This window comes from Plectropomus leopardus, chromosome 8, assembly GCF_026936395.1.
Source record: "Plectropomus leopardus strain MGB_pleo_1.0 chromosome 8, ASM2693639v1, whole genome shotgun sequence".
NCBI classification, from domain to species: Eukaryota; Metazoa; Chordata; class Actinopteri; order Perciformes; family Serranidae; genus Plectropomus; species Plectropomus leopardus.
This window is the reverse complement of record NC_142183.1, coordinates 18794878-18811631: the sequence shown is the minus strand read 5'-3', so window position 1 is coordinate 18811631 and position 16754 is coordinate 18794878. Positions and strand designations below refer to the sequence as shown.

At 36.8% G+C, this 16754-nt stretch overlaps 1 protein-coding gene across 3 annotated transcripts; it reads left to right on the top strand.

Moving 5' to 3' along the window:
- Window positions 1-1140: 1140 nt before the first annotated feature.
- On the top strand, window positions 1141-15520 carry p2rx3a (purinergic receptor P2X, ligand-gated ion channel, 3a). Of its 3 annotated transcripts, none has more exons than XM_042493769.2 (13): window positions 1143-1263; window positions 4097-4319; window positions 6724-6859; window positions 7187-7258; window positions 7742-7811; window positions 8449-8548; window positions 8668-8745; window positions 9390-9531; window positions 10486-10622; window positions 10709-10802; window positions 11927-11992; window positions 12088-12165; window positions 13010-15520. In XM_042493769.2, the coding sequence occupies exons 2-13, from the start codon at window positions 4186-4188 to the stop codon at window positions 13157-13159; spliced, it is 1257 nt and encodes a 418-aa protein (XP_042349703.1). In that variant the 5' UTR covers window positions 1143-1263; window positions 4097-4185; the 3' UTR covers window positions 13160-15520. The 3 variants fall into 3 exon arrangements, with proteins under 3 accessions (XP_087937162.1, XP_042349703.1, XP_087937161.1); XM_088081035.1 differs by having other exon boundaries at window positions 1150-1263; window positions 4184-4319; XM_088081036.1 differs by lacking the exon at window positions 4097-4319 and having other exon boundaries at window positions 1141-1263.
- Window positions 15521-16754: the final 1234 nt, after the last annotated feature.

The window sequence follows — 16754 nt, the reverse complement described above, 5'->3', positions numbered from 1 at the left end:
GGTGCGTCTCGCAGTTTAAAGACAAAATGGTTAATGCTTCCTGGAGGACAATCAGTGTAAAAAAGACACTGTTTCTACATTTTTCATGAATATTTAGTCATCAGGTTTCCCGTGAGTCTTTAAACCTTGAAAGTTTGTGAATTTGATGAAAAAAACCAACTACTTAAAAGTTTGGACATAAAATGACATAAAATGAAAAGTTTGGAAAATGTATATATTATAAAGTAGACATTAAAGTTTGCTTTTTTTTGTAGGAAGGATGATAATTAATTGACGATCAATTTTAATCTAACATGAAATTTAATTCAATCAATTTATAGGTTATGCTATCCTGTCAAATTGCACGTAATATGTTACTGTGAGCTTTGATAAAGGAAAAAAACACATTTGGTTTTGTTTGAAATAAGCACAATTTTTATGTTTTTTTTTTTTTTTTTAAAGATTAATAGATTAATTGTTAATTTTACAAATAATTGATTAAGGAAAGTGCACACAATTTGCAAGCTTATTTTGCACTTGTTTGAAAACAGGCTATGTTTGATTGTTGTCCGTGAGGTTCTGTAAAGCCTGCTACTTCTTAAAAAATGATCAGATTTGTAACAATAAATAACCTTGATCCATGTGTCAAACTCTGCTATATTGAGTGCTTGAAAATAGGGCAATTGAACGCAGAAAGTCCTTTTAAAGTCCTTGAATTTGACGTATGAGAACATGTGGGAACCCTAAATTATAATTCAGACTTGACTTTCACAGAGATACCAATAAATCTACACTAAGCTAATATCGGTTGATATAAAGCGTTTTAGCTCGGCTGATTTATCCATGAGGCTTAAATCTGACCTCTGTCACAGTCTGCTGTAGACTTTTTGGGACTAAGTGTCTGTTTATGAGTCATTTAAGTTACCTTCATTAGTTAGTCTGTCTTTGTTTTCACTTGGTTGACTTATTATTAAGATGATTGTGTTTTCTTGGTTTTGGGGTTTTTCGTTTGCTGTTACCCCATCTACACATCTGTCCTGCATCAGCCTCATTAGTCCTTCCCTGCTCTTCACTTTCTCTCAGCCAGTCAGCTTCCTGCGTGCTCTTCTGCCACATCACTTTATTCCCTTCACCTGAGCTTCCCTGCCCTTTTTTCTCCACCTGCACTTCATCCCCTCGTCAGTCTAGTTTGGATTTAAGTCTTGGGCTACAGTTGAAAAGTCCAGATAATCTCCTTTCCTAACCATTTTTCCTTACTTTGATAGAAAACATCACAAGATCAAGGTAAGATGTGAAGGAGAATTTAAACTTTAAAAAAGAAAACCACAGAGTGTGAAGAATCTGACTGTAGTTATTCTCAGCTCAGTGACGATGTGACAGTGGATGTTGTTGACGTGGGTTTGCTGTGATGAAACTACAATGTTCAGATGATGGTTTACTAAAAGCACATCTTCACTGTAGTAGTTTTTATGCACCAAATGTATTTTTTTTGTAATTGTTTTATTTATCTGTTTTCTTTTAAAAAAACTTTGCTGCCTTCTTAAAGCACTTTGTAATCTTATACAAAGTGTGCTATAAATTCTTATTATGATCTTTATTATGATTACTTATATTATTATCTTAACTAAGCCTACTTTGCCCTGCGCATACTCAACTTGTGTCATGCACGTTATAACGGCTAAACAAGGAAAACCCTGTGAAAGATATAACATAACTGCCAAAGTTAAAATTTAAATAAAAAAATAATATAAGATCCAAGTCACAGAAGTGAAATATAACCTTGTCACTTTTACCCACATATTTATCGCCATGAATCCTAATATTATTTTATCAAAATAATAATTATGCAAGATATGTACGCGTCAGACCCACTACTGTACACATGAGCATTCTTGCATTTCAAACATGTTGAATTAAAAACATAATGTGTCTTAAAATGGTAAATGATCATTATGATCTTGTAGAGATGTTTATTGTCACTTTGCTAACAGAAAAACAATAATATGAAATATTTCTGGTAGAAACTATATTATAGAAACCAGTTAATAGTAAATATTAAATACACATAAAACATAATAATGTATAATAACAAAATTAGCCTATAAGAAGTAATAACAAATTGTTGTTGTTCTTTTTAACAATATATAGCCTTAATTCAGGGCAAAGATGTGATTATAAGTCAGTTTTCAAGTCAGTTTTATTTATATAGCCCATTATCACAAAACATGGTTTGCCTCAGAGGGCTTTACAGTGTACGACATCCCTCTGCCCTTAAATTATAAGCCTGTGCATATAACAGCATAAGAACCAGCAGCTCAGTAAACAGCTTCATGTTGATGTGATTGTGTTTTGAGGATGTTTTGGCTCATACAGACTGTGGATCTGTTTGTAATATAAAAGTTGATTCCTCTTTGGGGAATCAATCAAGGCGGGTCACTTTGCATGTTGCACCACAAAGCATTGTGGGACTGAATTATCATAGAGCGCATTTCATCATAGAGTGCATTTAATAATTTCACACCTATTGTTATTGTGATATGACATGCATCTGTTTCCATTATTGCTGTGCCTCTCGCACCCTCTCTCTCCCTCCCTCCCCTCTGTCTTTCTCTTTCTCCTTTTACACAGTTGTATATCACTCGTCATTTACGACATCTGTTGCACATCTGTCCGTCCTGGAAGAGGGATCCCTCATCATCCTCTGCTGCTCTTCCTGAGGTTTCTTCCTTTTTCGCCCCGTTACAGGGGTTCTTTTTCGGGAGTTTTTCCTTGGGTGATGTGAGGGTCTAAGGGCAGAGGGATGTCGTACACTGTAAAGCCCTCTGAGGCATGAGGCATGTTTTGTGATAATGGGCTCTACAAATAAAATTGACTTGACTTGACTTGACTGAATTACCTCCTTTCATAGGATGTATCCTATGCTAAAGGAGATTTTAAAGGAGCATTGAAGGAGAATACAAACAGCTCTTGTGTTGGCTCTGTACGTTTCTGCAAATTTCAAATGTAACAAAGAAACTTCCTGTTTCGTTATGTTTCAGTTGTGAATTTAATGTTGCGACAATGCAGTGGTTAACACGGGGAAAGAAAGAATCATGTTTTGGCTGAAAATGCCATATTTTGTCCCCACTAACAGACTGGAAATGTCCCTGAACTCAAACTGTTGTCTGCAGCTTGGCAGCCACCTTGCCATCCCAACACTTTAATTGCTTCTCCTCCATATGATGAGAAACTCAGCTCATATACATGTAATCTAAACTACGTCACTTTAAAATGTTAATATGATGGCACACACACAGAGCATATCCATGGTTTGTGTAAATGTACCATGTCAGCATTTTACTCTGGTGACTCAGCTGAAAATGTCAAAATATGATAATTTCAAATTATGATTATTCTTTATTATTATTAATACTATTATTATTATGGCCCTATGACAGCTGGGATAGGCTCCAGCCCCCCGCGACGCTTACGAGGACAAGCGGTTACAGAAACTAAATGAATGACTGAATTATTATTATTATTATGAATCCTGTGTAACATTTCACCAGAGTGAAAGCAAACCTTTTGACTCACTCTGTCCCATTAACGCCTATTAAAGAGCCACGTTGTGAAATAAACCATAAATAATAAACAGCATTACACAAACCCATCCCTTTGAGTTGATCTTTAAAATGTGAATGAATAGTAGTGTACTCAGGATAAAAGCGTCAAAGAAACGTGGAAAAACCCGCTGAAATGATGTCAGAAATGTGTCTGGAGCACATGAAAATGGATGTATGGGATGGTAATTAGTGTCCTTTGGTGATGTGTGTGTGTGTGTGTGTGTGTGTGTGTGTGTTTGTGGTGAGAGAAAAGAGGCATGGGAGATGGGGATTTGTGGTGAAGAAAGAAAGAAGAGGAGGGAGGGACAAAAGGACACTATCACATTTTCCTCTCTCTGATGTGAGTAAATGAAGGGGAGGTCCAGTGTGTCTCATAAACCAATGAAACAAAGAGGAGAGACGGAGAGGTTTAACTCTCAAACATGCAATGAGGCAGATGAACACGAGCCACACCGAGAGTGAAAGGACAGGGACCTTATAGTGAGCTGCAGTTTTACCCCTCCACTACTCTGAAGGCACCTGTTGAGGCTGGACAGGAGCTGCACTTTTCTCTCAGATTGAGAAGGACCCAACCTCGCTGTCTGTTGCTCTCTTGTAAGCAGCCATGAGCTCCTTGGTGTGGGTCTGCGTCACTGACTTCTTCACCTACGAGACCACCAAGTCTGTGGTGGTCAAGAGCTGGTCTGTGGGCATCATCAACCGGATTGTACAATTGCTCATCATCACATATTTTGTTGGGTCAGTGATGTTTTTTGCATGTTTTGTTGATAATTGTGATGTTTTTATCATCTGTCCATCCCAGATTTGAATCTCTGTCCTGTCAAAGGGTCAGTTCAGCCAAATTACAAAAACTTACTTTAATTTTTCTTAATCTAGCCATGTTGGTAGTTTTTATGGCAGTTTATTTGGTGAGGTCCTGAGATATATCTTATTTTATTTATTTATATAGTTATATATATAGTTAGTTAGTTATATAGTTTATATGGTGTGAATTAATATAATAGCACTTCCACCTGTTACAAACAGGCTGTAGAAACTGATGTTTCACTATAGAGATTGTAGCTATTGCTAGTTTCCAACTCCTGTCCCTCCTTAGGTTTTAAAAAAAATATCAACGTTACATTCAGTTACAACACTCAACTAAAAAACACAATAAAATATTTTAAAATGTTCACATCTCTGATTTTGCTTGAGCCAACTTTTAACACTTTGGCTCCTCTTCAAGCAGTTTTTCAGACTCTAGCTTACTTTCAGAAGAAATAGTTGTGTGATAAACAGCCACTAGACACCACCTGCATTTAGTCTTAAAATATGTCCCTTTGTCACTTTAATTTTAGACTAGAAAGAAGAAGAAAAAGTGAAGTGCACATCCTTTTACTCCGAAGGGAACTACACCCAATTTCAAAATCCATAATGTTATTCCAATTATCTAAGACAGTTTAAAAAAATATAAGTAAACATAACCGAATCTCTCCCAAAATCCAAAACTAGAGTGCTTAAACTCAAAATTGTGATGTTATAGGTTAGCTCAAGTGAAAGAAATAATTGTCAGCTCTCTTATTTGCTGCTGCAACAAAACAATTTCCCTCACGGGATTAAAAAAGTATTTCTATTCTATTCTTAAGTAAAAGTATTCATTGTGGAGCAAAATGGCCGCTGCATGATGAACATGTGAGCAGCACTTTGTTGTTCACTGGTCGAGAATGAGATCATTTTATCTCATTTATACGTTTCATCTTTAGCAGCAACTGATTATAATGGAGTGAATCTAGTGCAGAAGTATTAAGTAGCATAAATGAGACGTACAAATACCTCAAAATTATACAAATCAAACTTCTTATAATGCGATTAAATTTATTACATGTTGGAACCGTTGGCCAAAGAGATCCCTCAAATTTACTGTCAGGTTGTTTGATGACACTTTGCTCTTTTTGGAGATTCCTTTAAGATTTTTTGTTTTGTCCATCTGGTTGAAATCAGTATCAGTCTGCTGCAGGATAGAAAAAATAAGAAAGATTTTCTTTTCTTTCTTTCTTTACAATTTATAGTCCAAATAAGGATCCAGAAATGACATATTACCATGCGTAAACCAAAGTAACAACTTTTAGTATAACTTATATTTGTCTTTATTGATGTTTAAATATTTTACTTGTGTTGTACTAAATTCTATGTTGCAACAAACTTTATTTTATCCAGACGGTTAAAAAAGTTTTTCACAGTTCTGGAAATACGTCTAGGATAGAGAGTGTTGTTAAAGAACCTCTTGAAGTTTTAAAATAGTGCTAGGTATTTATGTTTTGGAAACTACTTGAATGTAATACCTGTGAGACACTACCCAAGTGTTTAAAAAACACAACAAAAAGTCGGCAAGATTACATGAGTGGGGTTGGAACAGCAGAAGTGACCGGAAAGTTATTGTTTCACACAGGAGATTTTTCCCTTTTTGGGCTAGACTGCATAACATTTACTTAAAACTGAAGTGAAATCACAAAACATTAAATGTTATTTTAGACTGGAGGTTAAATAGAAAATTCTTTTTTATTAAAACAAAATTTATATCAAGCTGTATACCACATTCAGCGCTCCTCAAGTCTGAATCAGATTGTCTGCATATGGTTCTCAACATGGAGGTGGCTAAGCTGATCGCTAACTGTGCTAACAGTGTGACAAGTGCTAATAACAGCAGCAGTGCCGACATAACTAATGGTGTTAACCTTGGAGCATTTGGAGGGAGTGCTGCGTTATCAGCACTAACTGCAATATAAGCGCAGTGCAGATCAGCATCGAGCCAGTGGGATACTCACACACACACACACACACACACACACACACACACACACAAACACACAGGGACTCACATGAATTAGCATGCACATGCTACCGTGCCGTCTATCACAACAACAAAAAGAGAAGCCAGGATTCAAACACAGACAGAGGGAGCATAATTTTATTCTCGGCTCAAGACGCTGTTACTCTTTTATATCTTCACATAGCAAATTTAGTTTGCTGCTATATTAATGCTCTGAATGTTGTTTACGGTCCTTTATGGCTGAATTTGATATTTTAAAAAAGACACACATGTCCAGCAGCAGGACTCTTCATGTTTTACATGGCTTTGACTGAACTCTTTCGTGTCCTGCAGCTGGGTCTTCATCCACGAGAAAGCTTATCAGTCGATTGACACTGGCATCGAATCCTCTGTGATGACCAAAGTAAAAGGCTTTGGTTACCATCACAACCAGGTGATGGATGTGGCCGACTACGTCTTCCCCCAACAGGTATATGACATGCCAACACAAATATATTGTATGACCTTTGACCTTTGATTTAGCCACTGCTGTCAGAATAACTATCTTCAGCTTTGTCTGCGGTTTCCTATCAAATGAAGTACACACAAAACCTTATGAGGGTGGAACGAAAGGTTTGTGGATGGTTTGAGGTGCATGTGAAGCATGTGAGAGTCAGTGCTGTCTTTGTGGTGCAGAAACTGTGATTATGAGCTTTTCTTTTCAGTTTATGAGCTTATCCATTTATTTTTGTGCAGCACATTTTGTAAAGCATTACATGAACATACACTGTAACACAAATGTTCTGCTGTGATTCAGGGTGCAGGTGTCTTCTGCATCATGACCAAAGTCATCATCACACAAAATCAGTTTCAAGGAACATGTAAAGAGGTGAGGATAAAACAGTGTAAGTGCTTTATAACACTATTTTAAATCCCTGCTCATCACCAAATGTTGCAGTCAGAGTGCTCCATGATGATGTCAGGCTTACAGACTCAGGAACATCTTTTAAATCACTTCTTAAAACCTTTTTTTTTCTCTTCTCTTTTACAAATGTTTGCCCTAATTTTCATCAATTCAATTTTCAGTGTATGTCTTAAATGTTATACTTATTTCATTCTTACATATTTATTGTATTATATTTCATTTCTGAATTTTACTTGCCTGAAGAACTTCAATCATAACTCCAATATTATAATTTATTTCACCTTATTAATACTGATATTAAGGCAAACTGCCTCCTTTAAGTTAAGTTTTTACTGACGTTCATAACTGACAAGGACAGGTGTTTCAGGGTAATTATAGAATGAGTTGAGTCTATGTATGAGGTTGCACTTTAAAGTTTCTGTGTGTGTGTGTGTGTGTGTGTTTCAGTTGGGCTGGAGGTTTAAATGTAAAACAGATGAAGATTGCCACACACATTTTGGCAGCATCCTTGCCAATGGTGAGTCAAACCTCTATAAAAGAAACTCACACGTCATCATCAGAAGAAAGCTATTTTCAAGTACACTCAATATCATGCTCCTCCTAACGCAAAAACACTGCAGAGTCTTAGACTTGCAATAATTCCCAGAATACCCTCAGAAATTCTCCTAATTTTGACTAAGCCAATAAAACCATTTAACTTACTATGTGTTGAGACTTTCCTGACATTATTGCATCTCTAAAATGATTCTGCTGATGTGGGATTTTGTTGACAGAAAAATGAGCTGTTGAAAAATGTTATAATTCCTAAATTGCTTAAATATAAGGCAAGCCGTATACATAACATTCAGGTTATGTTCATTTTCAAATAAAAGATTGTCCAGTTAGTCATACGGATCATTGTTGACTCTGATGTCCAGAACGAGTTAGTTTGGCCAATCAGTTGAGGTAAAGGTTGGGTGTCATAAATGACATAAAAGCAGAAAAGAAAGAGTATGAGCTAAAAAAAAAAAACACATTCACAATCTCTGAAAGTGATCCACAAAAAGACTTGTAAACTCTTAAGTCCGCCACTGATTTCACCCCACCCAAACAAATTTGATCATCATGTCTCCCTTTCACTGACATCTCTCCTCTCGCTCTGTCTCACACACCAGGTGTAATAACAGGCACGTGCATCAATTCCACCAATGACAACGAGATGGGTCAATGCGAGATTAACGGATGGTGTCCAGCCGAGAACGACCAAGTTAAGATGTAAGATTTACACACACATGCTCACACACACGCACACACATTTATGCACCAGACAGCACTTCTCTCATTAAAAGCTTGGATTGTCATCCTCGCTCCTTGTTTGTCAACATCCTGCACAGAGAGCCGATGCAAGATGTGAACAACTTCACCATCTTCATCAAAAATAGTATTCGCTTTCCACTCTTCGATGTCACCAGGTAGGACATACATACACATACACTCATTATCAAATTTAAGCAGCTGAAAACAAATGTCTACGGTGGCCAACAGGGGCCTAACAATTGAAGGGAACTCGTGCAAATAGACAAAACATAAGCAAATTAAGAAAACATCCTCAGGAAATTGAAGACTTACACATCATTTGGAGAACGTGCTGCAAATCCCACAACACAACACATTCTGAAAACGCGCTGCAATTCATCACAGCACAACGGACAGAGAGCAGAGGACATAGAGGATATATACAGAGGACACTTAATAGTGATGCGCACATCTGGACGAACTTGTTTTTGCCTCAGTTTGTGATTTATGTTAGTGGAGTTGGTTATCTGTCAGTGGTGTTGTAAAAGTGGTGGTGGTGTTGGTGTTTTTTACTGCAGTCAAGCCAGCCTCCACCTCCAGAAAGTCAGTCTTACTAGCTGCCACCTGGTTTAGTTGTTTGTGTATATGTTAGGCATTACGAGAGGGTTTAAGAGCTGACTTCAAAATAAAAGCGTTTTCCCCTGTTTGCCACCGTGAATGTGTGAAAAATTTGGAATCATCACAAATAATCTGGTGTATGCTCCTTTCAGAACTACAAAAATGTATTTTTCTAACCATTAACATGAACTCTTTCTCTCAGAGGAAACTTTCCCTCCAGTATGACGTCCGAACAGATCAAGAGTTGCACCTACCATCCGGAGAACAACCCCTTCTGCCCCATCTTTCGTGTGGGCGACATCCTAAACTACACAGGGCAGAGCGTGTCTGACCTGGCAGAGAAGGTCTGTCTTATGTATTCTCTCTCTCCTCCTTATTCTTCAAAATTTACTTAACGCCAATTTCCTCTTTAGTCCTCTGGTAACTTTAATGGGAATAAAATGATTTAATTTTGCAGCTCTTATAGCTGTAATTCCAGTGTTTGGCTACTATGAATTTTTTTTCAAAGCCTGGGGGCCATATGACTAAAATTACAACATTTTAACTTAATATCCACCGAAAAATGAATCTTCAAGGCCTTTCTAATACAAGTCAGCAAACACATCACAACTTGGGAACTCAGAGCTTATAGAAAAGGTTGTGGACACCACAAGAGGGGGACGTTTTAAACACTACCTAACCCATTTGAAGGCCGTTGTAGTTGACCTTGACTTGTGAATTTATGTTGTTGACTAATTGCAAGCTGTCCTGACAGTGCTGACCTTTGAGGCGACAGAGGGCCTGGGAGTCTTAAACTGGAGGAGTTGTTGTTGGTCATTAGCTGTTTTGTAATGTTCACTTTCACTTAACTAACTCTGTTGGAGTATAAAATGTTCTACAAATGGAGGGGTTTGTGGGCAAGAGTCGATTGTACAAATACTTCTATTCAATAAACTGTGTGAATCTACTGTATTGTCCCATTAGAAGTTAACAGGTTAAGGTGCACTAACTCTCCGTTAAGTAAGCTTGTGAGCTTTGAGAGCTCCTTAGTAACACTGTATTGAACAAAACAATGTACAATAGTGCATTAAATGACATTTACTCACTAGTTACTACATCACCAAGCTTCTTAAAACAAATATATAAAGATGTGCACATTGTTTTCATTACCTGGTGTGACCTAACTTTAATTATTACATCCAGAGTTTGAGCAAATACAAAGTTAACTTCTGATTCTGGATTCTGATTCTGATTTACCAAATAATTACAGGTGACCTACCTCAGGGTGCATCTGTCTTTTCCTCATCCTTCTCTTTCAGGGGGGAGAAATAGGAATAAACATTCAGTGGAGGTGTAACCTGGACCTGGACATTGAAAACTGTGTACCCGAGTACTCGTTCACACGACTGGACGCACCATTTGCCAAGAATGCCGTCTCCAAAGGCTACAACTTCAGGTAAGGAGGCTGTTTTTTCTGGGTTTTTTTACTCTTTTTATTCCTTTTCATTCTTTGGTCACTTTTTTCCTTCTCTTTGAATGCAGATTCGCCAAATATTTTAAGACAGAGAATGGGACTGAGTTTCGGACACTTCACAAAGCATATGCAATCCGTTTTGATGTCATGGTCACGGGCAATGTGAGTTGTGTGACACTGTGGCAACCCGTTTGTGAATTTGTGTGTGAGTGCATGTTTGTTTGTATAAATTTAAAACACATTTTTAAACCTTTTATTTGTTTTTTTTTGGGGGGGGGTCACTAAAAACATCTTTGAATATGGTAATACCATAAATTGTTTCAAACATAGGTTGGTTTACTTGCTGCATTTGTCCATTTGGCAGCAACTGGTTGCCATAGAAATCATGGATAGTGTTTGTACTGTTACTGTAATTTGCAGAGAGAATTATCCGCCTCTTTAAAAGTTTGCATTCTTTCTTGAAGATAGTCAGATGAAAACACTGAACCCCTTGTGTGTGTATAAGGGATAATTACAATTAATCAACAATCGATAAATCAGTTGTCAAGAATTTAATTGATGCAATACCGTGCTGTGATCTTTTATTGAGGCAAAAATGCATTCCGTATTGTTTTTTTCTTTTCAAATAATGATTAATTGATTAATCGATTTTTGATTTTACCAATAATCTATCAAGTAGAGTGCTTACAATTTGCAACGCTAGTCTGTGCGTCAAATTTGCCAACAGCCAGTTAGCTGAGCTCAGCACTAAGACTAGAAACAGGTTGGCACTGCTGGCCTTTTCTGTACGCAAATCTGCATTTCCTAAGATAGAGGAGGAGCAATCCTCCGTACTCTCCCTCTGATTGGCTAGTACTCATTGCCTTTGATGGTTGGATTAGCTTTTAGGCAAGAGAGTGCCATTGGTTACAATAAGAATGTCAGGATAAGCAAATCAGAGACAGTAAGACGGGCCCTTCCTTTGACATCTTAGGAAAGTAAAAGTGAAAGCCAACCCCATATCATTCCACCTGTTGTTTTGTCTCATTATATTTGCGTTTTTCGGCTCTGTGTGTGATTTTTTTTGCAGTGCCCTCTTGAATGCATGCTGCTCACGGTCTGTCACCTGGTTACTGCCTTTTTATAAAGTCCTGACTCGCTGTGTGCGATGCTTGAGAGGGATTCCTTTTGTATGAGTCTATACGTTGTTTTTTCTTAAGGAAAATCCTGCAGAGTGTATGTTTAATTTAAGTATATATGTTTTAAAGAAAGCACTCCTGTCTGATGTGACTAAAACTCTCTTCCAGGCAGGAAAGTTTGACACGATCCCAACTCTGATCAACTTGGTCGCTGCTTTCACCTCTGTTGGACTGGTAAGGATCTCTGATCAGACTAAAGATAATAAAAATGTATATTTTTTTGATGCTGTCAGCTTTAATCACATTTTTTTTTATATCTGTGTCGGCAGGGTACGGTTCTCTGTGATGTTATCTTACTGAACTTCTTGAAGGGGGCAGACCAGTACAAAGCCAAGAAGTTTGAAGAGGTAATGCTTTTTGTATGATGCAGTCGCACGCATTTTATCCAACAATACGTACATGTATAGCATCCTGGAAAGTTTTCCAATAAGAGCTTCATCACTGACTTGAATGAATCAATGAGTGAATATTTTTTGTTTCGGTTACATGCATCTTGAGAAACAAAGATTATTTTACAAAAATTTTCTCAGTCAGTCAGAAAAAAAAATGAATAGGCTGAAGCTTAAGGCTTACTTTTGCCTATTCCGTATCAACCAAAGGATAAACCAGAATATATCCAAAGAAAGAAAATAAATTAATCAATAAAAGATACATTATATTCTAAATTATAATCCCCAATTATTTTACATCATTATAATTTTATATTATAATCTGTAATTATTTTATATGTTAAGGCTTTTTTTAAAACTGAGAGAGATTCTTACATTACATGTTTCAAAAATAAACAACCATCTCAAATTGTAATTTCCTTCTCTCACGTTTAAAAAAATGAATACAGACAGGAAGGCTTTTGTTTATTTCCAATATTTTTCAAATATACAATAACTAGAAAGTTTAAGGTGTAGAATCCTCGAAGTTCTGAAGTTTAATTTTAGGGTCTATATTTGTTTATATGCATTTCCCCTAATTTCAGCACAGTAATACATATATGGCATTACAATTGAGTAATAAAATATATACGGATGTTTCTTATTCAACAGCTCCCTTGTTATATAAAGAATAGCATCGGGTTTAGATAATTTCTGTTTAATATAATTTATGTGTGTCTTCCAACATAGTTTCAGATCTATAAATACTCTTTCAATTTCAACACCATTTAAATTGACTTTTGTCATCGTTGTCTCCATCCAGGTGTCGGAGGCTCAGATAGAAGCATATCTTGCTCAGAGCCCAGGCAGCCAGCTGTCACTCAAACCTGGTATCAAGAGCTCCTACGACTCTGGAGCCGTTTCCCTCGATATGACTGACCAACCTGACCTGGCAACAACGACAACAATCTGAAGAAACAGTCATCCTCCATGATCTCTCTTTCTCTTGCTCTTATTGCCTTATTTGAAGAAAAGATAATTCACACACACTGCCCCATTACTTGCAGTAAACTTGAACCGATGACGGTCTTGGGACCAAAACATTGTGTTTATTGCAAGTAACTTTTCTTCTCCTAGGGACAATTTCCTGCACATGTCTGCAAGTTTTTTAAGGTGTGCATGAGCCTCTACATTCAAGTCTTATTGCCTTAATACAAGACAATCATTATGCCTTTGTTGTTGTCAGAAGCTTGCAGTTTGACAAATGGGTAAAAAAGAGCAACGTTGCTGCCAGCTTCACAATTTTGTGATAAGAAGTGGGATAAAAGAATTACAGCCTTTTGGCTCATAACAATAACTAGAGCCTCCTAATTTGCAACAACTTTGCAACCAAAGTTCCCCTAAAAAAAAAAAAAAATTAACACTTTGAAACCTGGATTGACATCAGTTTTCTCGTGCTGCGATCAGATGCCTTTCACAAGCTTTTAAACCTTTAGAGCCTGAAAAAACTCTTTCTCAAAAAAAGGTAAATGTTGAATACAAATTCTAATCAGTATATTCATTATTTAAATTAAATTTAATCATTTTCCGGAGTAATTTTCTTGTTTATTTGGTGATTTTTTTAAACTTTTCTTTTCTTATGCTTAGTTTTAGGTAATTTTCTGCTTTTTTTTCCCTGAAATTTTCTGGTAATTTATTACTTACTAAAATTACTTTTTGCAATTTTTTACTCATATCTTGCTATTTTCTGACGATCTTTTTGTAGTTGCTCATTGCCACCTTTTTGGGGAAAAAAAATCAAGCCAATTTACATAGGTATATAGGGTTGAGGGTCCCATATGATGCTAATATTTGTACTTTAGGTTTCAACTAGAAAATGTGAAAGACTTCATTTTTCTCATATTGTCTGCCTGATGTCAGAAATGGTCTGTTTTAGTGTCATCTCTTAAAGCTCTGTTACTTAAAAAACACAGTCTGCTCTGATTGGTCGGCGTTTCCAGGTCTTCCAAATTTGTACTCTCTGCATCCCGGCTGACTTCCCTATGATACATCCATGATCCCTGCACCATCATTGCAGCCACGAAATGACAGTAACGTCAGAGTAACAGTAGTTTATACCCTTTTGTAGACCGAATCATAATATTTGTTTGCAATAACTTCCACACAGAAAATCATTGCATCACATAAAATGGCATTGAGCAAACGATGCCTCAATTGGTCAGTTTTTCACCACCTAAAACAAGGCCGTCCAAAAAAATCACTTTCGGTTTACTTTACGCTATATTTAGAAAATTTAACCACTTTACCTTTCCCTCAGACAGCCTTTTCCAATGTATCATATCTCAAACATTTCAAAGCCGCCAGACCCCATTGACAGATATGGTAGTTTTACTTAGCAGAACTTTGAGTTGCTGGTTTACCGCGGCCTCGATCAATTAGTGTTAGCTTAAGTGTCCACATACACTGATAATAATTGTTTAGGTGGCTAGAATTGATTTTGCTTTAGTCTCGTTCACAGCAGTACATTGCCTAGCCTCCTGTCGGTAGATTTGGTTTATTAAAGATGATAGCAAAGCAACAAAGTACATTAAATAAGCACAGCACGAACATCAGATAGGTGCGTCCACGGTGTTTAACTTTCTATCTTTAAAAGTTACGTTACAACCAAAAATGACAACAGAATTTACACATTTTGCCGATTTCACATATTTCTGCAATTGCAAACAATTGCCAGTTATCCGCTTGGAAGTGATTATTGTTGTTAGTGTGACGTCACACTGATTTAGTTTTTAGTATATTTGTGACATCATAATTCACAGAAGTCCTGACGGCTCATTTAAAGGCACAGTTTCTATATATGGACTTTATGCATTTCTCTGTGGATTAAGCTTTTTGATACTTTCACAGTATTTATATAGCGCCTATAACTGATTTATGATAAAATAGACATGGAAATCTGACTTTTTACTATATAGTACCTTAAAGATGAAACTAAATAAATGGTCAACTCTTCAACATTTAGATTATTTAAAGATAGCCATTTAAACTTAGAGGGAAACATAAAAAATGTTATTTTACTGTAAGCAGTTTCATTTTTATAAAGCATTTTACAGCTACAGTAAACTACAGCCTCCTATTTGTCAGCCAGAAATATTAAAGCTTCATAAATATCGTTTGCTGTTAGCTTTGCTCGAATGAGACAGAATTTTAAATTTAAAAAAAAATAGTGCTTAGAATGAACTATTTGTATAATTTGAAGAATGTCTTTTTGTCACGTTCACACACGCTCAAACTGTCCTTCACTGTCCTGCACAAATAAAAGCACTAAAGAGCCTCCTTTTGGTGTGAAGACATGGTTAATGATTGTGAGTGTGTGTGTGTGTGTGTGTGTGTGTGTGTGCATGCGCGCATGTTATAAGAGGGGGCTACAGTGGGATAAATGTGTGTGTGGTTTGAGGTTTACAAATGGGCCATTATTAGTCCACTTCTGGGCGATGACGTACTGTCGATGTTACTGTACAGACTAATGGACCCATGTAATTCATCTTTTTCCAATCCAAAATTACATTATGATTCTCTTTTTTTCGCCCTTCATTTCACTGGTTTACTATATTTTCATCCCAGACATTTATGTAATTAAATCTATTTCTCGCTTTTTCTGTCCCACACATTTTAGTGCCTCCTCCTCCTATTCCTCGTTTCAGTATAAACTGTGACCAGAGCACTTATACATCAGCTATAGAGCCTCTTAATGGCTCTGACAGAGATTTAGGAGAGAAGATAGCTGTGAAGAGAGGCCGCAGAGGAATTGACAGCAGTTAGCCATAGTTTGATGTACTAATTTAATCAGACAAATCAGTATAATGCATGTAATGGAAATGACAGAATATGATACATAGCGACATGAAGTACTCTATCTCTCTGAATGATGCATCCGGTTACTCTCACGCAAATCTGCAGCTCATCTGTGGACAGAATGAAGAAATAGATTCTGTTTACAGTAACAGCACTTTAAGACCAAGCAAGACTAAGTGTGTGCGTGTGTGTGTGTGTGTGTGTGTGTGTGTGTGTGTGTGTGTGTGTTTCCTTGCACACATCTCTGTCATTACAAATCATAAGAAAAAGCAGTTAAGATCACTTCTTTGGTTAATTTCTAATTAGAGGAATTAATAAATGGAACCAGGATGATGAGGTGGCTGGAGGTGGGGGACTTGAGTCACATGACTTGACTTGAGTCACAAATTTGATTACTTGACCCAGCTGACCCCCAGTTATGCCATATGTTAATATTTGGTTGAAATTAGGTTGCCTACATCAGGTAACCAAATTTTGATGTCAGGACAGTGTGACACAGCGAATTTGAAAATTTCAGCGAAGAATACTGATGACAGATGATGGTGATAATTTGTTGGTTTTAAGTTGATATGTCAAGTAATCAAAATCCACTGTCTACCAAATGTCTCAGTAGCCAGTGGCCTAATTTTTGTACATGAACAAATTCATCTTTGGTATCATTTTTGGCACTCATAAATATTATGTTATTTTCTCATGGTTTTCTCCTGCGAGCT